The sequence below is a fragment of the Plodia interpunctella genome, chromosome 9, assembly GCF_027563975.2.
Source record: "Plodia interpunctella isolate USDA-ARS_2022_Savannah chromosome 9, ilPloInte3.2, whole genome shotgun sequence".
In the NCBI taxonomy this organism is placed as follows: domain Eukaryota; kingdom Metazoa; phylum Arthropoda; class Insecta; order Lepidoptera; family Pyralidae; genus Plodia; species Plodia interpunctella.
Window position 1 is genome coordinate 6010786 of NC_071302.1, and position 18105 is coordinate 6028890.

Below are 18105 nucleotides of genomic sequence, written 5' to 3' on the forward strand. Positions count from 1 at the left end.
ATCGATTGTATCTTCAGAGAAAATAGTAATGCAGATCAAACAGATAATACGATATTTATGTAAATGGCCACAAAATATGAAAGTATAATACATACAAAATTCAAAAGGCCAGTACAGGAAAGGGAACATTTTGAAGAATGCATCCGAGTAGAAACCAGTCTCACAAATGAAATCGAGTTGATACAAGTGTACTGTAACGAGAATAGACGTAATGGAGAAATTAAGCGATGTAGTTTGATAAACGTCACATTGAGATTCAAATATTCTCTATCTTGGTTTGGTTAGTCTTGGTCTTTGATGCGAAATTAAATCATTGAGTTCCTAAATTATATTCTTCGTATACCTAAATATGCAAGATAAAAAATATACATTAACATATACAATTTGAGCGTTTAAAAGAGTATTTTAACAAGCTGCCGGAATAACAAGTTAATATATAAGTATGACAGTCACAACTGACAAGTAGTATATTCTATAAAAAAACACAGCGACAGACGTGAAATTGTAATCAAAAGTTTATTAAACCTGTCTCGAAATAGGTAAAGCTGAGTAACAGAATCTCTAAACCTGTTAAGTTCAAATAATAATTTTAACCCTGTTTAGATTTAATTACTATAATAAATTAGCAAATGCTAACAGCAGTTCATTATAATATTGACCTTCTATACAACGAGTATACAAACATGTAGAGAAAATAGTAAAAAAGTGGTTAATTCCTTGGGAAAATTTACACAATGTGAGGGTAAGAAAAAGTTAGCTGAAGCTAAACTGCGTGTAACCTTGTTGCAGATCGGCGAACTACAATAATAAGACTGGGGAGTGTGTGCTGTCGAACATGGACCGTATTACATTGGCGGGAACCAACTCTTTCCAACCGAACGAGGGTACGACCTGTTATTTTGTTATAAATCATAAAACTTACAATGTAACATTTGTACACTGGAATTTCAAGAAATAGGTTGAAATGAAAAACCTAGATGAACAATGAAAAATGATAATTATAAGTTTTAGGATATGAAAGAATCTACAACTTACAAAAAAAAGTACAGGTTAAGTAACTTTAAATAATTTTGTTTTTTTAGATACTGACTACCTGGAAAACAATTGTGTAGAGGAGCCAACCAAATTATGCGAATTCAAAAAGATGAACGGCAGAATTCTTAAGACAGTCGACTCTGTATATCAAGATGTACAGACAGTCGAAGAATGTAGAGAGTTATGCCTAAATTCTCCTTTCCGTTGCCACTCTTACGATCATGGAGATACAGGAGACCATGTGTGTCGTCTATCTCATCATTCCCGCGCCACTCTTGCAGATATCCAGGTATATTCATGAAACATTGTCTATTAATATACAACCCCTTGAAGTTTACAAATTTATAATTTGGGAAAAGTGTAAGTCCAATATTAAACGTTATTTTTCAGGATCCATACCTAGAAGTACCAGAAGCAGCTACGTTTGAACTGTCTTCATGTTACAACGTCTCCATTGACTGCCGTGCTGGTGACATGGTTGCCAGAATTCAAACATCAAAGTTGTTCGACGGCAAGATCTACGCTAAGGGCAGTCCCAATTCTTGTGTTGTCGACGTCAAACAGAGTCTTGAATTTGAGCTTCCTATGGGATACAATAACATCGAATGTAATGTGAAGCAAAATGGACTTGGCAGGTAAGATCTCTGCTCTCAGGGAAATGCAGAATTTATAGATATAATACCGGATGATTAACGCAAAATTATTATGTTTTAGATACCTCAATGACGTCGTTATTCAACATCATGACACCATTGTGACATCTTCCGATCTTGGTTTAGCAGTTACATGTCAATATGATCTGACAAACAAGACGGTTGCCAACGAAGTCGACTTGGGTATTCGCGGTGACATAAAAACGGGACTGACAGAGGAAGTGACTGTGGATTCACCAAACGTTGCCATGCGGGTTACAGACAGAAGTGGAGACGACACTATCACTTCAGCTGAAGTCGGGGATCCTTTGGTAAATATTATTTTTACCATTTTATGTGATTATAATTCTATCACTAATATGAACTATTAACGCAGCCCTTTTACCAATTTTCTTCTGTCTTTTCTTTATTCAAGTTTCCTTCTAATTTCAGTGTCCCAAAGTGTCTTTGTGTCTTATTTTAGATAAGAATAGTATGTAATGTAGTAAGTGTTAATAGTAATAGAATAGATAAAAAATATTATTGAATTTGTTGATTAATTTATTACAGGCCCTTCGTTTCGAGATCATCGACCAGAATTCACCTTTCGAAATCTTCGTGCGGGAGCTCGTTGCTATGGATGGAGTAGACTCAAGTGAAATTGTACTAATCGACAGTGACGGTTGTCCGACAGACGACTTCATTATGGGACCAGTATTAAAATCGGCGCCAAATGGAAAGGTAGGTTCACTTAACATCGAATGTTATAATGCCACCACATTATAATGTTCACCCACACCCTATTTGTAATCCAGATAATTACTTGGGTAAAATATATTTATTTATTAAAAGTATCTAAATACTGTTACATCTGATACTATATTGATTTTACGATAAATATTAAATTGATGACATCAAAGAGCATCTCATACCCGTGCTTATTATAGCCTCATTATGTTTATAAGCTAAGTCTATAACAAACCGTAATATAATAAACCGATAATTTATCGTAACCTGATGTAACCTTCGTAATGTGTTTACAGATGCTGTTGTCACACTTCGACGCTTTCAAGTTTCCCTCATCAGAAGTTGTACAATTCCGTGCCCTGGTCAGCCCCTGTATGCCAAGTTGCGAGCCAGTACAATGTGATGGTGGCCCGAATGAACTCCGCTCTGTCATGTCCTACGGTCGCAGGAAGAGGCGCTCTACTCCTACTGCGCCCACTGATGACATGCTTTTAGTGCAAACAATCCAAATCACTGACAAGTTCGGATTCGATAAACAACGTGCCAAGAATGTAACTGAAGACTCCGTGTACATCAGAGAAACAGATGTTACCTGTGTGAACGCAGCGGGAGCTATGCTCGCAGCAGCTGTTTTCTTAGCAGCCCAACTAGTCGTACTAGCAGCTTGGACTTGCAGTTGGCAGCGCCGCCGTGCGGCTTCTAAAGCCGCAGAACTTCTTCCCGGACCTAACGCCCCCTCTGCCCTTTGCAAAGTCTACGATGCCAGTTTCTCGCGTGCACACCAGAGGCACTTCTGAGTAATTGCAGGTATATCGCTGCGTTAAGCGTCCGCAATAATAGTTTATTTCGTTAGTTTAAAAACCCCCGTCGAGTCCCGGCTCGTAAGGCCGACGTTTTGCCAGAGTGACACGTCCACCTTTCACGAAGCGTAGGACAGCGATAGCGGTTATTTAATGGTAGTGTCCGAAGGCTCCAGAGTCTTTCGCTACGTACGGGCGAGGATTTTGGGAGCCCACACCTCGGAGGCGGGGACGACCAGAAGAGCGTGAGTGTCTGTTGATGGATGTGAGAGGCGACTTGGAGCCCAGTGTGATAGTCCGTGGAATGAATGTTGTTTTGTTAGAGAACGTTCGCTTGTCCCCATCTCTAGAGTTGTCGGCGGGACCGTGGCCGTGTGTCGTTATCAAGATCATGTCGCTCATTCGTTTAACTTTACGCTCGGAAATCCTTCCGCGGAAGTCCGAGAACGTATTGTACCATATTTGTTTTTAAAAGTAGCATAAGCCTGATTTTAATTATAGTGATAAGTAAAAAGTAACATTTCAGTACCTTGTAAGTAGATAACCGAACGTGCGACCTAAGTCAAGAGACGATGGATTGACGGCCGTCCCGACATCGTAACTTATTTAATTTAGAATAGATTCTTTTTACATAATTTATAATTGAGCATTGAATAATATCTATTTAATAAATTCCTAATATAAATGAAATACCTAAACAAATAGTAGCGTATAAAAAAGACTTAAGAATGTGCTATGTCTCCGCAGTGAAAACTGAAAGTATTTTAATATACATACACCTAGTGCCTTAAAATCTAGATGTTATTTTAATAAAACCCTGTAATCATTTATTCCTGATTCATCCGTCCAAATTGTCAATACCTAAAATAAATCACAAAATATATTTCTTTGTTTTATTTAAGTGAAATCCCTACGTTAAGTAGATAATAACTGACACACAAGAATACGTCTGACTAATTTTCAGATGAAGTGAATTGAAGTGCTCAATTGAATTGAATTTTAAAGTGCTCCGACTTTTTGTTAAATATGTATAATTTTATGGAATAAGTATACTATCAGGCGACATACATACATTTCACACATTTATGCAGAAATGTTAAGCAGAATTAAGAATATCAAGGTTTTTAAGAAAAAAAATTTTTAAGAACTTGGAAAATGGAAACTCGTATTTTATCAATGAATTATGTGTCACAACATAAAAATTGCGAGAGACTAGTGACTAAACTAAGCAGAACCCATATCTTAAAACATCAGGTTCTCCCAACTAGGAATAGGGTAATTAACCATTATTTAATAGAGATTAAAAAAAACACGTATATGTTTTGGGATTATTGACCAATTCAATATTGATACGAAACATTTTTGGATTTCATAATTATAGGTCTTTCACAAGTAGGAATTAAAATAATCTGATTAATAAATATTTAAGCGTCTGAAAACAACAACACAGAACAAAGGAGATCTCTACGCTACTGCTGACCGTGTTGCACAAATCGCAAAATAGTTTAACCTAAAAAGTAACATACTTTTTGACAGTAAAGTTCGAATCACATTTGATCAGTCCCGCTGTGGCGTAGATCGATGAGATGGCATCTCGAGGTGAAGTTTGCACAATCTCGTGTTAAGGGGCACGCCTCGTCGCAGTCGTGCCACAGATTATATCAAAAGTAAGGACGTAGAGCACGCGACACGACCACAAATTAAATAAAAGAAAGAAGAGAACTGTGAAATGCTAAGGTTTGAAATTCCCTCCATCGTTATCCCAGCCATCAGGCTAGTTATAGTTCAAATTATTAATAAAAAAGAGCCACAGTATAACCCTGTCTAAACTTATGCAATAAAAAAGGATGACTTAATATAATTATAATTGAGAATTAATTGACATTAAACCACATATAGCAATACAGCAATCTAATCGAAAAAAAAATGAAATGAAAAATGCCAAGGGTTACTATATTTAGGTAAATATAAGCTAAATATTCAAAGAAACCACGTATTATTTTGCCTGTATACTACCTGATATTAAATTGACATAATTTCTGATATTTATCGTATTGGCTCTATAGAAACTTGTACTATTCTGTATTTTCATTATTTTGTGTCATGAGACACGTGCCGTTCAGTCCAGTAAAGTGCAGTCATTAGTATTTATTGTCTCAACCAAAGATCTGTCTCCAATGGTCTCCTATTTAACATGTGCCTTGTCGAATAAACAATTAATTTAACACAACTATCTGAACAAGCAGCTGTTTTTTATCGAATAGTGTAGGAAAATAAATAGTTAAACCTTAACATAGGCCACATTTCACGTTTAGTTAGATAAAGAAAATCTGGGCCGGCTTGTCTGTACCCTATTTACAATTTAAACATGGAACTCCGGATTTAAAGCTAACGTACGTAACTAAGTACGATCTGCGAAAGAAGAAATATATGAATGCCTATAGTAATACTTATAATTCAACCCTAATTTTATTGCCTATTCGGTCGACCGCAAAATATATATTTTAACAATTCGTACGTCCATATCAAATACCTGTTTAGATCTATTCTGATTGCCAGAACGATATCCTAATGCTAATTTGCTTATAAAAAGATATATCATAATACGAAGTATATTTGTTTGTTACCTCTTCACGCTTTATATACTTAACCAATATTATAAAATTTTTGCATTCACATAGTTCGGAATACGGAGTACGATTTCACAAGATTCATTCCTATATAAGTACCTAATGCTCCCATGGGAAATCGCAATGTCACTGGGGAAGCCGCTGTCGAAAAGTTCATCCAATCATATTTATTTAATCGTATAGTATTCATTCGAATATAAATTCACACATTGGGACGTATAAATTAAACTGAACAAAAAAACTACAGATCATCAGAGACATCCCGGGTCCCGAGGCACGAGATTGCGTCAGGTGTTAATTTCTTAATTTAATTCAATAAAGTGCAGTTTCAGTCGGCAGGAAACTTAATAATTATATTGAATTAATCAACATTATTAAGGCACCGCTTCACATTTGGCATCCGAAGTAAATAAAAAACCCCCTGGACAAATATCACGGCATGCGGCAAAACAGCCTGGACGGAGATCGCCCGAACTATAAAATTAATACATTTTATAGCACGAATGATGTCTATGCATTTTAAGGCAAAAAGAAGAAGAAGGTAGGTTTAAAAAGTTCCACCTGCCAAAGGTTAAAATGTGGCAATAAATACAATTAATAAAAATTTTGACAGAAAATCATCACATTCCCTATACATGATCGTTATGGTAATAAAAAATCATTTATTAATATGCAGAAAGCAGCAATCCTTAATACCTGTCGAATAGTTAGGAAGTTTATGGACTCTACAGACACTGACACCTACAACAGAAATACCAACGATACACGGACTGACCCCCTTAATCTACTCTAAAAATGATAGCCACTTGGTCATGGCCTGTGTCTATCATTAAAATACCAGCCTCGGCTGAGAACTTAAAGAAGTTAAATATAAATATTAATAATAGTATACATATAAAAAAATAAGAAATTACAATAAAAACGCAGTAATATACAGTGATGTGCTTGTAAATGCAGTAACAATATCTATAACAAAACGTGACTTACATCAACTTCAAATTGAAGTAACAAAACTAAATACCGAAAACTAAATTTATTGCAAGAGCATAGCAATAGGCGTCGGAATTTTCATCGATCATAAAATCGAAACAAGCTGTAAATGCAACAATGTCGCAGAAGAAGTCGTTTACAATAACATAAAATATTCATGAAATAGGCGGAAACTCCGCGACGACCACACATCGGACACGCGCGAAGCAAAACCATGGAAAAATAAATCGAATACAAAATCGACTGAGAGACGGACAAACATAGAGTTGTAATGTTTTATTTATTAGCAGAAGACCGCGAAATACACACAGTAATTGGAAACATTCAGTAGCCATTCCGATTGATACCTTGAATTATTTAATGTGGTATTAGAGGAATATTATTTTATAGGTTCATTACCACGGCGAAAAATCAAGCCAGTGGTCACTATATTATCATATTCATAATTAAAACAAGAACGTAATTGTTATTTATGCCATAATCATGCCATATGGTTTATAACCTGATTTAAAACAGGTTACTTTTTATCTCGGAATTTTAATACGTTTCCGCGGACAAGTAATAAAGAAAATCCACTGCGGCGAAAGGTACATAATAAAATAAATAAAATAATATATAATAAATACGCAAAGAAAGTTTGCAAGAAAAGCAAGTCTCTAAACAGAAATATTTTAAAAGTCATATAGGTACTGCGATAGCCATAAAAAGAAAAGATGAGTGTAGTTCCTGATTCCTGAAGGAGTATTGAAAATATCTGTATGATAGTTTGTATCGGTTCCTTTTATGATATCTTTTTCTGAGTCTGCGTATTGAACTAAACAAAAGATACCATCGCAGTGACAGAAATAAAATATTGCTGGTGTCGGCTTTGGTTCTCAAGAAGTAAATAATCTGCTTAAGTATTACAATAAATGAGTCACGTTGGAAACTTTGAGTTCAATGACCAAAAAATTAACAATAAACAATGATAATGAGGATCTTATTTGGAAGAACACACACCACTGCGACGATTCTCATAGCATTGTTTGGAGAAATAGCGACATTTCCACGGTTTTTTGTCATTGGCATGTATGCAAATCTGAGTAATTAATATAAATTTATTCAGTCGTCGACGCCGCGTTCAAATACGGATGTAACAGATAATCACTCCTCAGTTATATTATTCTATCTGCTAAAGAAAACTGGATCGAAATCACTTCAGTAATAAACGATATAAACATACAATTGATAAAAGTTAACAAAAGAATATCGATTCAATCTTCATTCACTTACACGACAACGCCCATTTAATTAGGGTTTATAAATTACACAAACCTGCATCGGAGGCTGTAAGACCTGTGGTTGAAAGGCATATTGGGAATTACCAGTGCTTCACCGCCACATTAAGATAAATGGTATGTATAATTAACATCAGTGACTATAGACGTGCGTTGAGGCTGCCATTGTTGTGGTAAATGTTCATGAACCTTTTAAAGCGAACTGGCACATACTTTCGCTGGGAAAAGGAAAGTAAAACTAGACAATAGAAGCCTTACGTCTTCCTTAATATTTGGGAGGTGAATATTTGCATCGCCGGTACTTAAATGGAACGTCTTCTTCGATCATGAATCTTCACAAAGTTTACTTTAATTGAGTTAAAGTGAGACTCTTTAGGCATTTCTTCAGCAGGGGTTGTTCCGATATGCTATTAATTTGTAGTTTTGAGAGACAAGAGAAAAATAAATGTTTCCGTGAGAAATTTACGCGGACGAAGCCGTAGGCAAAATCTAGTAGCATATATAAACCCTTAGGACACAAAAACCCTAGACAAAGACGTTTACATAATATTTCAGTCAATCCAGCAAATGGTTAAACATGCACTTTTACAATTCAATGTATATTTTCCATGGTAAAATGATAAGTTCTATGTCATATTGATAAAACTTGGAAGAAGAGGTAATATAAGTATTAACTATAAATGGTTTCACAGATCTATAAATTATACAATTTACACCTATGTGAACGCAAGCTGAGGTGGTCATTATGGCAAAAAGGTGAGATTTTTTACGACGTATATAATAATAGGATCTAATAAATAAATAAAATAAAACAATAAGTAATTATAGCCCAGTCGGATAATAAGGAATGAAATAAATTGTATTTTGTTTATGTGCTATGCCGTTTATACCAACCAATTATAAAAGTCAGTGATATGGCAATTCTCGGTTTCTCGTTAACCAAGGACAATAATAATATAGCCAACGGCCTTGAGATGGTGATAAAATCTTCGCCACGGTCTTTGTGGCTGATCAAATCCCACGGGTGCCGCGACGAATTCAGACACTCGTTTTTTGTTAGTTTAATTAAACTTTAAATTATACCTCCTTATTTCCATTTGTTCCTTGAATACACGAAATCGTCTGGAGCTTCTGAGAAAAAGCTGAAATCTAATCCAAAACATTGCCAAAGGTAGGTAATATAAAGTAAATTTTATACTAGCGTGTAGATAAAAAAGTAATTGCACATCGCTGCCCCGCTGTGAAGTCCCAAATAAAAAGGAATATTAATGCATTTAACCTAGATTACAATTTTAAGCCAAGATATTCAGAAAAACATTTATGAACAGATGAACATGAACAACTCAATAAATGCATTTTACAAATGGTTGCCTCAACAAAATATTTATGGCAGGAGCTAATTTAAAAAGTGGCGAGTACTGATTGGTTGCGATCGCCGCTGGTATTGAAATACTGGAATATGAATATTATTCGATAAAATGAGACGAGATAGATATGTTTACATTCGCAATCAATTCGATGGGCCCGCTGTTATTGCGCCTGCGCCGCTCCGTCGAGGCGCCGGATACGGATGCAGCGCAATTTGTTGAGTTATTTCTCCGCGATCGAGATCACGCAGAAATTTCAATGCGAAAATAAATAAGAGACACAGAGCAATAATTGTTGCTGGCTGGAAGAGACGACATTTAATTTTCTATAAAATAGTTTCTCTGACTTTTTAAATATGAAAATAGAACCTCATACTTCTAAGGTAGCTTAGTAATTTTTCAAAATAATCGTCTTATTAAATCTCACGGGACAATACTCAAAAAACCAGACCCTATTTCTATGGATAAAAATAGCCCGCACCATTATTTGCAGAACTTTATAGAGCTGTCTCAACAATGGGCAGGTGCGAGTTGTAGTACCAATAACATTTAACTCCATCTAAAATATACATAGGTATTTCATTTTACTAGATCTTATAGGTGTTTCGTATTACATATAATAAAATCATGTTCGTATTGCCGAATTGATTTATTACATGCTTCACACAGAAATTGTTTCAATGTCGGTGAAATTACTAGACATTCGTTATTGAGTTAACCGTTTTACTCGTGTTCCACGACACAACATGTTTTATCTAGCGCATTAACATATAATGGTCTGGCCAAACAAAGCTGAACATTTCCAGTGGGTACCACAGATTATACGTAAACGGGTGGGCGTACCCTCCAATTTGTTGAACTTGAAGCCCTGATTGCATGTTTGCACTGGGTTCCGTGATGACGAGAGCATTTGAAATGCAATCCTTGTGGGTGGCGATCGAATGACGTCTGTTATGCTTATTGAGTTTGTTATCATTTAAATATGCATAATTTTCTGGTAAATACTGCAAGTTGCGAGCACTATCGACTTGTTGGCTAGAATATACAATGTGCAAGCAGTTCCAAATGGCAATCTAATATGGGGCATCACACTTTAGAGCTAACACCACCTTTAATATTGCCTTTGATACAGAATATTGTATTATTTATCTACCATGAATTTTATCTAAACTACGAATACAGCGACAATATGCACTAAACAGACACGTCATTTGTATATATCTATTTTTTAAAGTGGCTATTTTATTTCTTCGCTTTTTTTCTTAACTACCTATAGAAAAAAGGGACTTCCCTACTCTGGATGTTACGGGAAGCAAATAAAGGAAGCAAAATTTAGGACTGGTGAATAATACAGCAAAACCCTTAATAAGTGTCATACTCATCGAATCCAATTGAATTTATATAAAGTTTCAATGATCCCGCGGGGTTGCCCGCGTCACCGTTGCGATTTGTTTATGTTCTTGAACACCTATATTATTGCTTTGCTACGTTTCAAATAAACGGGTAGTTTATTTAAAGAGTTGCTACATCGCGCTTTATTTCCGTGAAACGGGACCACAATGAGAATCGTAAACGGCAGCCGAACCGAGATGCAAAAAGAGAGGGTTGTCGGAAGCGATCGGGCCAGAATCACGAACTGTGGATGCGCGCTAACGACTCGCTAATGGAGCGTCGTGCTAGGAAACAGGAACTATCCTGCGAATACTGCGAGAGCATTGTGCGGTTTAACATATATGGCTATTACCAGAGAAAAAACAGTGAAGCGATGCTGGTCTTGTGGTTAAGGCGCCTGTGAATTGAAATGTCTCAGGTTCGAATCCGATTCTTACCATATGAGTATACCCATCGGACTCATGTATAAGTAGTTTTCATAGGCGACCACTCGCTTCCGGTGAAGGAAATATTGTGAGGAAACCTGCATACCGGTTGATTATTTCGTTTACTAGTGGTTTTGCAATTACTTGCCGTCAGATGGCGGTAAGGTAGTTGTGAAAACTCATGTCATATGCCTTTAGGCGGCTTGAATAAAATCTTGCTCCAGTGTTAGCAATAACGCACTCGATAATAAAGAAAGCCCAGGGAAAAAGCAGATAAAAATAAATAAGCCCTAGAAACTTAGTAGAGAGTTAAATGCCAACTTGCGCAATATACGATTTGACGTACAGTCGACCGCATGTCCAGCGTGTCTATTCTGCTAGCTTTAAGGACAAAATAGCTTTTTAATAGTAGCTGTTAGAGATACCCAATAAGAACTACTATTGATACACGATAATGCAAGGATGCATGCAGCGGTAATAGCGACCAATTTGCAAAAAAAAATAGGTTGGTAGCTTATTAAGCTCTGTCGACTGTACATATGCTATTAAAATGCCAGATCCGAAGTGTGTTAATATTATTAAAGTAGCTGACATACACCACTGCTACTTACATTGGGAATCCTTCAGATAAATTTACAATCCAATCAATTCAGAGCAAATTGGCTGTGACAGATAGACAGACAGAAGAGTGATACTATATAAGGATCTGTTTCATCATTCATAAGATCACTGTTCAATGGCAGATCACGATACCCGATATGGAACATCGTATATGTTGCTAAGATAATAAATGAAAAAGATTGGATGATTGTTACTGAAATACGTTTAAACCACCTATAATAAAATTTGTAGATACCTAGTTAATAATAATAAAGCGAGGCGTAGTATGGAAATTTATTACAAATCAGAATAATTTCATAACAATATATTTTAAAAATTACATTAACCTGTGTCATATATTAATGGAATTTTATTAATAAATAAAAAAATACTTTCTGCAGGAGCGTAACGTTGAGGTGTGACATGTGATTTTGTATAATAAATAATAGATACAGTAAAAATTAAATTTAACTGACGTCGCAGCAAATTATAACAGCTCGAAGCGTTTTACTAGAAACAATTATAGGGTTCTTCTTTTAAAAAATAAAAATGTTAATGACAGATTTTTGCAGGAAATACTTTTTTAGCATCACCCCTGAATGATAGAAAAAGCCCTTTAAGTTCAATGTTTTAGTAACGAAATTAAATAATTTATTAATTAAATCTTACCTTCAATAGAAGGCAAAGTAAAATATTAACAATAATTTGAAAAAATGATAATTAGTACTTTTTTGTTTAACGCTTTATCTACTTAACCAATCTTGTTGAAATTTCTCACACCAACATACACTTTAAAGTAGACCAACTTTCATTCTGGGAATAAGTTCTGTTGGCCATGATAAATACACGCGGGAGACGCTGTTAAACGCTTAGTATGCTGTAAAACATAGCAACGTTGAGTTAGTATCCCATAACACAAGTCTGAAACTTGCTGTGCATTGTTCATATATATTTATTTACTCCAGTCAACCTTAGGGTGGGTGGAATCAAAAATAGGAGAGGCACTCACCCTCATACGCTGGTCGTTAACAGTCCACACGCGGCTCGCGAAGTCATACGACGCACCTACTATGAAAGTCCCTGACGCATCAAAGTCCACTGACATCACACTCGCGTTAGAACCGACTAGAGTACCTTTACTATCAATCACACCTGAAACAAACAAAATAACCGTCGACAATTTGACACACCATTTTCATTACTAGGTCATATAGCTAATAGGATAATTGGCGTTTGGCTAATAAGGTGTTTTACTTAAACGTCTATATTATGTGTGAGATAGACCGATATGTTGTATGGAAACGGAAAACTCATGTGGCTATGCTAGTTATTCGTTTTTAGATATATATATATATTATGTCTTTGTAGGAAACCTACTGTAAAATTATATATACATTTATGTTTTCAGATAGTCATAAGCCCTTTGTAAAAAATGACATTGTTTATCTAAAGTTGTATTATAAATAGTGAAAGTCATATCTGATGCCTTTAGGCGTCTTGAATAAAATCAGACACCAGCATTTGCAATAACACACTCGATAAGAATAAAAGAAAATAGTAAAAGAACTTACACTTCGATATGTCCCATAATTTGACTTTTCTATCTGCCCCGCCTGTCGCCACTATGCGGTCTGTAGGACTCCATTTGACAGCATTCACTTCACCATCGTGAGCGTCCTGAACAGATTAATAACAAATAAATATATTTCAATCAATTGTCTGACTACTGAGGATACTTAAAATCGTGCTAAATGGAGGAGAAAATGTAGGACCCGGGCTCTGACGCTCTGGCTGATGATGAAATCGTGAAAACGTTCAGATGAGAGAGAGATAGATATTATCTGGACGGCTATTGATCTGGACGGCCATATATTTCATTGATAAGCATCATACCTGATTCTTCAAATTTAAAGTTTTACTTTTTATACTGATTCGAGGCGTCACAATTCCGAATGCAAATAGATGATAAAGAGAAATTTATAAATATTTTGTTATTTTATAAGCTGCGGTTTGGTGCCTCACTCCCGTAATCGTAGATATTTCGCGATTGAGTAAAATACCACCAAACTTTCGCATTTATAATATTAGTTATTATTAGTAGGATTCAGGAATTAACTGTAGTATATTGAAGTCAATAATAGAGAATATTACAGGATTAGGAAGCATTTTATAGAGAAACAGACGTGAAAATATGTATGTATGTATGTATCAGATACGATTGGTTAGCCACCTGCTACTAATTGAGAATTCACACTTCAATACCAGAACCCGCTAAAAATCTCTTTATAAAGATGTGAATAAACAGATATAACTGTATGTTTCTACTACTATGATACTCTAAATTCTCTACTCCTAGATTTTATTTACCATGTTACTGTAAGTATGGAGAAAAAATAGCTAAACATTTTTTATTAAATTCTTACTCAGGTAATGTTACGTAAAATAAGTAGTAATTCTGTCTTTCACTGTGAATACAATGTTTTAAGATGGCTCTCTATGCTCACTACGGCGCTAAATGTGATGATGTAGTGAGCGCTATAGTGTGCGTGTTGGCCTAGCCTTAACCATACTCACAAATCTCAAAGCCACTTTAGATGGCAGCACAGTCGCGTAATACGGCAGTGCATCTATTATCTTATCTTCCGAAGAGCAGGGTGACCCGCTACTTCTACTGCCGCCTTCTCTCGCCGCTTCCTCCAGCTCCTTCCGAACTTTGTCGCTTTTCTTCCTGTAATCAAAACCTTATGTTCAATTAAAATAGGTATCAAAATGTGCGATGCCACCAGGCATCAACGTAAGGCTGGTACAATTTCGCAAAATATATACAAAGGGGACACCATGTGTCAAGGTGGAAACAAAGCAGTATTTAAATCGATTATAAAATACGCAGACGTGTAACACTTTAATTTCATGTCATTGTGAACAAACTACAAATCCACAAGCGATTAACATCACTGCAGCAATAATGCAAAAATATTAGAGGAGGAATGCCATCCACGCTATCGATAATAACATTATAATGCGGAAGCCTGACTTTCACGGTTAAATAGCTAGACCGATTTTGATGAAATCTGGAATAGATATAATTCAAACTTATGCTACCGCGGGCGGCGATGCAGGCAATAGCTTGTTGTCTATATGAAATGTCGACCTAAAAGAGCAGTGTATTTTGTAGTATCAATTGTATTAAAAATAAATTGAAATAGTGTTTCTTATTACACAATTAAATAATTCAATAATATGGTAGAAAAGCAGCAGTAAATATTCTAGCGAATGTCATGATTATACAACAGGCATAAAAATCAAATGCAGGCAATATAACTAATATTTTACATATAATAGCTTAAATTTAGAAAAGGAACTTAATTATGTGTGTGTATGAACTTAGTAACTAAATGTTTTTAGATATATTTAGGGTTAAAACATATGTAAAATAAAAATGTACGTGTGAAAAATATTGATAATAACACAGTGAAACAAAAGGAGTTTATCCAACTTGAAACGAGTCGTAAGCTTCATTTCGTTATACCAATTCAAAATTAATTAAATAATTATAATATTTATAACGATTCTCAGGTGAAGTTAGTGGCAGAATAACCTTATAACCGTCTCAACCATCCTTGGAACACAACCAAGTTATATCAACATAATTGATAAGTAGCAAAATTTATTACTTATCTACATATATATGTACAATATGTCTGTTACCTGTTACACCGACAGACGCGTATATTCGCGTTAAATAACCTAAATATACTTCATTTACTGATACCTGCGACACTTATTTAAATTAGGAAAAACATACATGTATAAAAAATCAAGATAAAGGCAACGCCAAGCAAAATTTCTTTATCGCATGCGAACAGTAAAAATTTGTGCAGGATGGGCATTAATAAAATGTTTTATTGAAAAAAACTTGATGTATAGTGTGGTGTGTAGCACGTACGCCAACTCAAAATCATTGCAATTAGCATTTTACCACTTCATAAAAATCATTGCAATGTAATTGGACATGCGGTTTACTGTATTCATGTTATTAAATATTTTATTATGGCCCAACAATGTATTCCATGCTTGCACATGTACTGCATGTATGCATTCTCAATCATGAAATAAAATTGGCATAAGTCCATATGATGATAGATAACTATAAAATAAACTTACAGCTGACGATTGACGTTTCGATCACCTCAATGAAAATTGAGTAGATCAACGTAAACACAAATAACCGCGAAGGAGATTTATGCGCTAACGCGGGAAACTATAAATTTATAAATAGGCATCTCAAAATTCAGCCGAATTCAACTGTTTTGATCGGAGGAATTTTAAAAAATAATTTTTATAATACAAAATTAAGTATATTTATTATAATTCTGTTTGAATATCGACAAAATGTTATATTTCAAAATAAAAAACACAAAATAAAACAGAGATTCCAGTAACAGCCCAAAGAATTCGAAAAGTTAGAGACTACATTCACAGAAGTGTAACAAAGAATTAATAATTCGCACACGATTCAATAAACAATAAATTAATTATTATGATCCATGCACACTCAATGAATTAAAAAAGAGCATAGTTGGCTTAGTATAATCTTCACAGCTAATATGTAAGTTATGCTCAAATTGTATCAACCCAAATCCTACAGCCAGGAAAAAAGATTTGGAACACAGGAAATGTCGATCTTGATATTTAAATAAAAAATGAGTCAGTTTCAGAGTGCAGTTAAGACATAAATGGACCAAATTCATGAAGGAGTAATATTCAATATGAACGCCACAATGCCTCAAACCACCACATTCTCATTCACATTATGTCAAACTCACCCGAAACTAACTCTACCAAACGTGTTGATGAAAAACGCGGTAGGGTTGCCTGACCTGTTGAAAAAATTAAACAAAAAGAAGCAAAAACAAAAATGGATACATATGCAAGCTTCTAAGCCGCGTTACACACACATAACTAGAGAAACATACATTTGGGTGCCTTGTTGCGATTACCTATAAGGTACAAAGTAAGAAACCTGTTAAAGCGAAAAATTCCAATTTATCAGCTTTAAAAAACTATGCAGTGCAAAATTGTCCTTCATTTTATCTGTTCTCCTCTATTTTATTACACCCAAATATTACATTCTCTGCACATAACCCACACTAATAACATCACATTTCCATTAAAAAACTACACAAAAATAAACACAAAGTTGTATACATGTGCAAGTTCTAAATTTATTTGTCATGTATTGTGTAACATTTTTTAGTATAAAAAAAAACTTTTTCGTAATTATGCATCTCTTTCTTTTGCTGTAAATGAATATTAATACGGCATGTAATTACACCTATGATTACAATATAGACGAAAATAGTATAAATGTTATTCTTGGATACGTTTAATAAAAAAGTTGAATTTCTATCTAAAATTTTCATTGGTAAAAATACAACGGAAATCGTTTCAACTGCCATTTATGGATGAACTCTACAGAATACATATAAATATATGTATTCTGTAGAGTTCATCGAAGTTTAGGTACTGACAGCTATTCAATTTTTATCACATGAAAATAATTAATGTCACTACAGAGATGCAACCAAACTCATTGATTTTTCATGACAATACATCACAAATTCTATGGCAGGTGCACAATACGCAATGGTATCTAAAACAGCAACATTCACTAAATATGGTACAGCCATACTATGAAATACTTACAGGCGAAAATGTAAAAATAAAAACCGAATGCCCCAGTTAAAAAATACAGTTTAATTTAGTTTCAAAAAAGATCTGAAAATATGAAAACTGATTCAGTAATAAGGTTATTTTTGAAATAGATACGAATTTATGTCCAAATATTCGTATAAGTTTTTACTGCGTGTCGTTTAGAAATAAATCATGCAAAAATTAAAATTATTTCAAATAAAATCTTACTTGACAAAATTATCATTTTCCTCGTTCATCTTGTCAGCATCTTTCGCCTTATATTTTATTAACCTGTCCACTAAAGACCGATTTTCGTCCTGAAAAAAGAAAATAAACTCCATCAGTGAACACTTTACACAGTTCTCAGTATTTTATTTAACCCATAAAATAGAAACCTTTAATACTTTTTTGAATGCCTTCATTGTTACATTTATTTAATTAGTTTAATATTTCAGAAGTGGTCGTCGCACTTCGCGTCAAAATATTCGACGTTACTGACTAGGTAAATAGTGTTAC

At 34.7% G+C, this 18105-nt stretch overlaps 2 protein-coding genes across 5 annotated transcripts in view; one reads left to right on the plus strand and one right to left on the minus strand.

Moving 5' to 3' along the window:
• The window catches only part of neo (neyo), a 61235-nt gene extending 57138 nt beyond the window's left edge, over positions 1-4097 (plus strand). For all 3 annotated transcript variants that reach the window (XM_053750072.2, XM_053750074.2, XM_053750073.2), the window contains 6 exons: positions 790-884; positions 1083-1324; positions 1426-1670; positions 1750-1999; positions 2238-2408; positions 2711-4097. In XM_053750072.2, the coding sequence (XP_053606047.1) occupies positions 790-884; positions 1083-1324; positions 1426-1670; positions 1750-1999; positions 2238-2408; positions 2711-3211 (1504 nt within the window). In that variant the 3' untranslated portion in view covers positions 3212-4097. The remainder of the gene's footprint in view (positions 1-789; positions 885-1082; positions 1325-1425; positions 1671-1749; positions 2000-2237; positions 2409-2710) is intronic.
• Positions 1-18105, minus strand: part of Atg16 (Autophagy-related 16) — a 169828-nt gene that overhangs the window by 147598 nt on the left and 4125 nt on the right. The window contains exons 5-9 of one of the 2 annotated variants that reach the window (XM_053750075.1): positions 17818-17906; positions 16722-16775; positions 14470-14623; positions 13467-13572; positions 12905-13047 (exon numbers count right to left, since the gene is read on the minus strand). In XM_053750075.1, the coding sequence (XP_053606050.1) occupies positions 12905-13047; positions 13467-13572; positions 14470-14623; positions 16722-16775; positions 17818-17906 (546 nt within the window). The remainder of the gene's footprint in view (positions 1-12904; positions 13048-13466; positions 13573-14469; positions 14624-16721; positions 16776-17817; positions 17907-18105) is intronic. The other variant, XM_053750076.1, reaches the window with a different exon arrangement.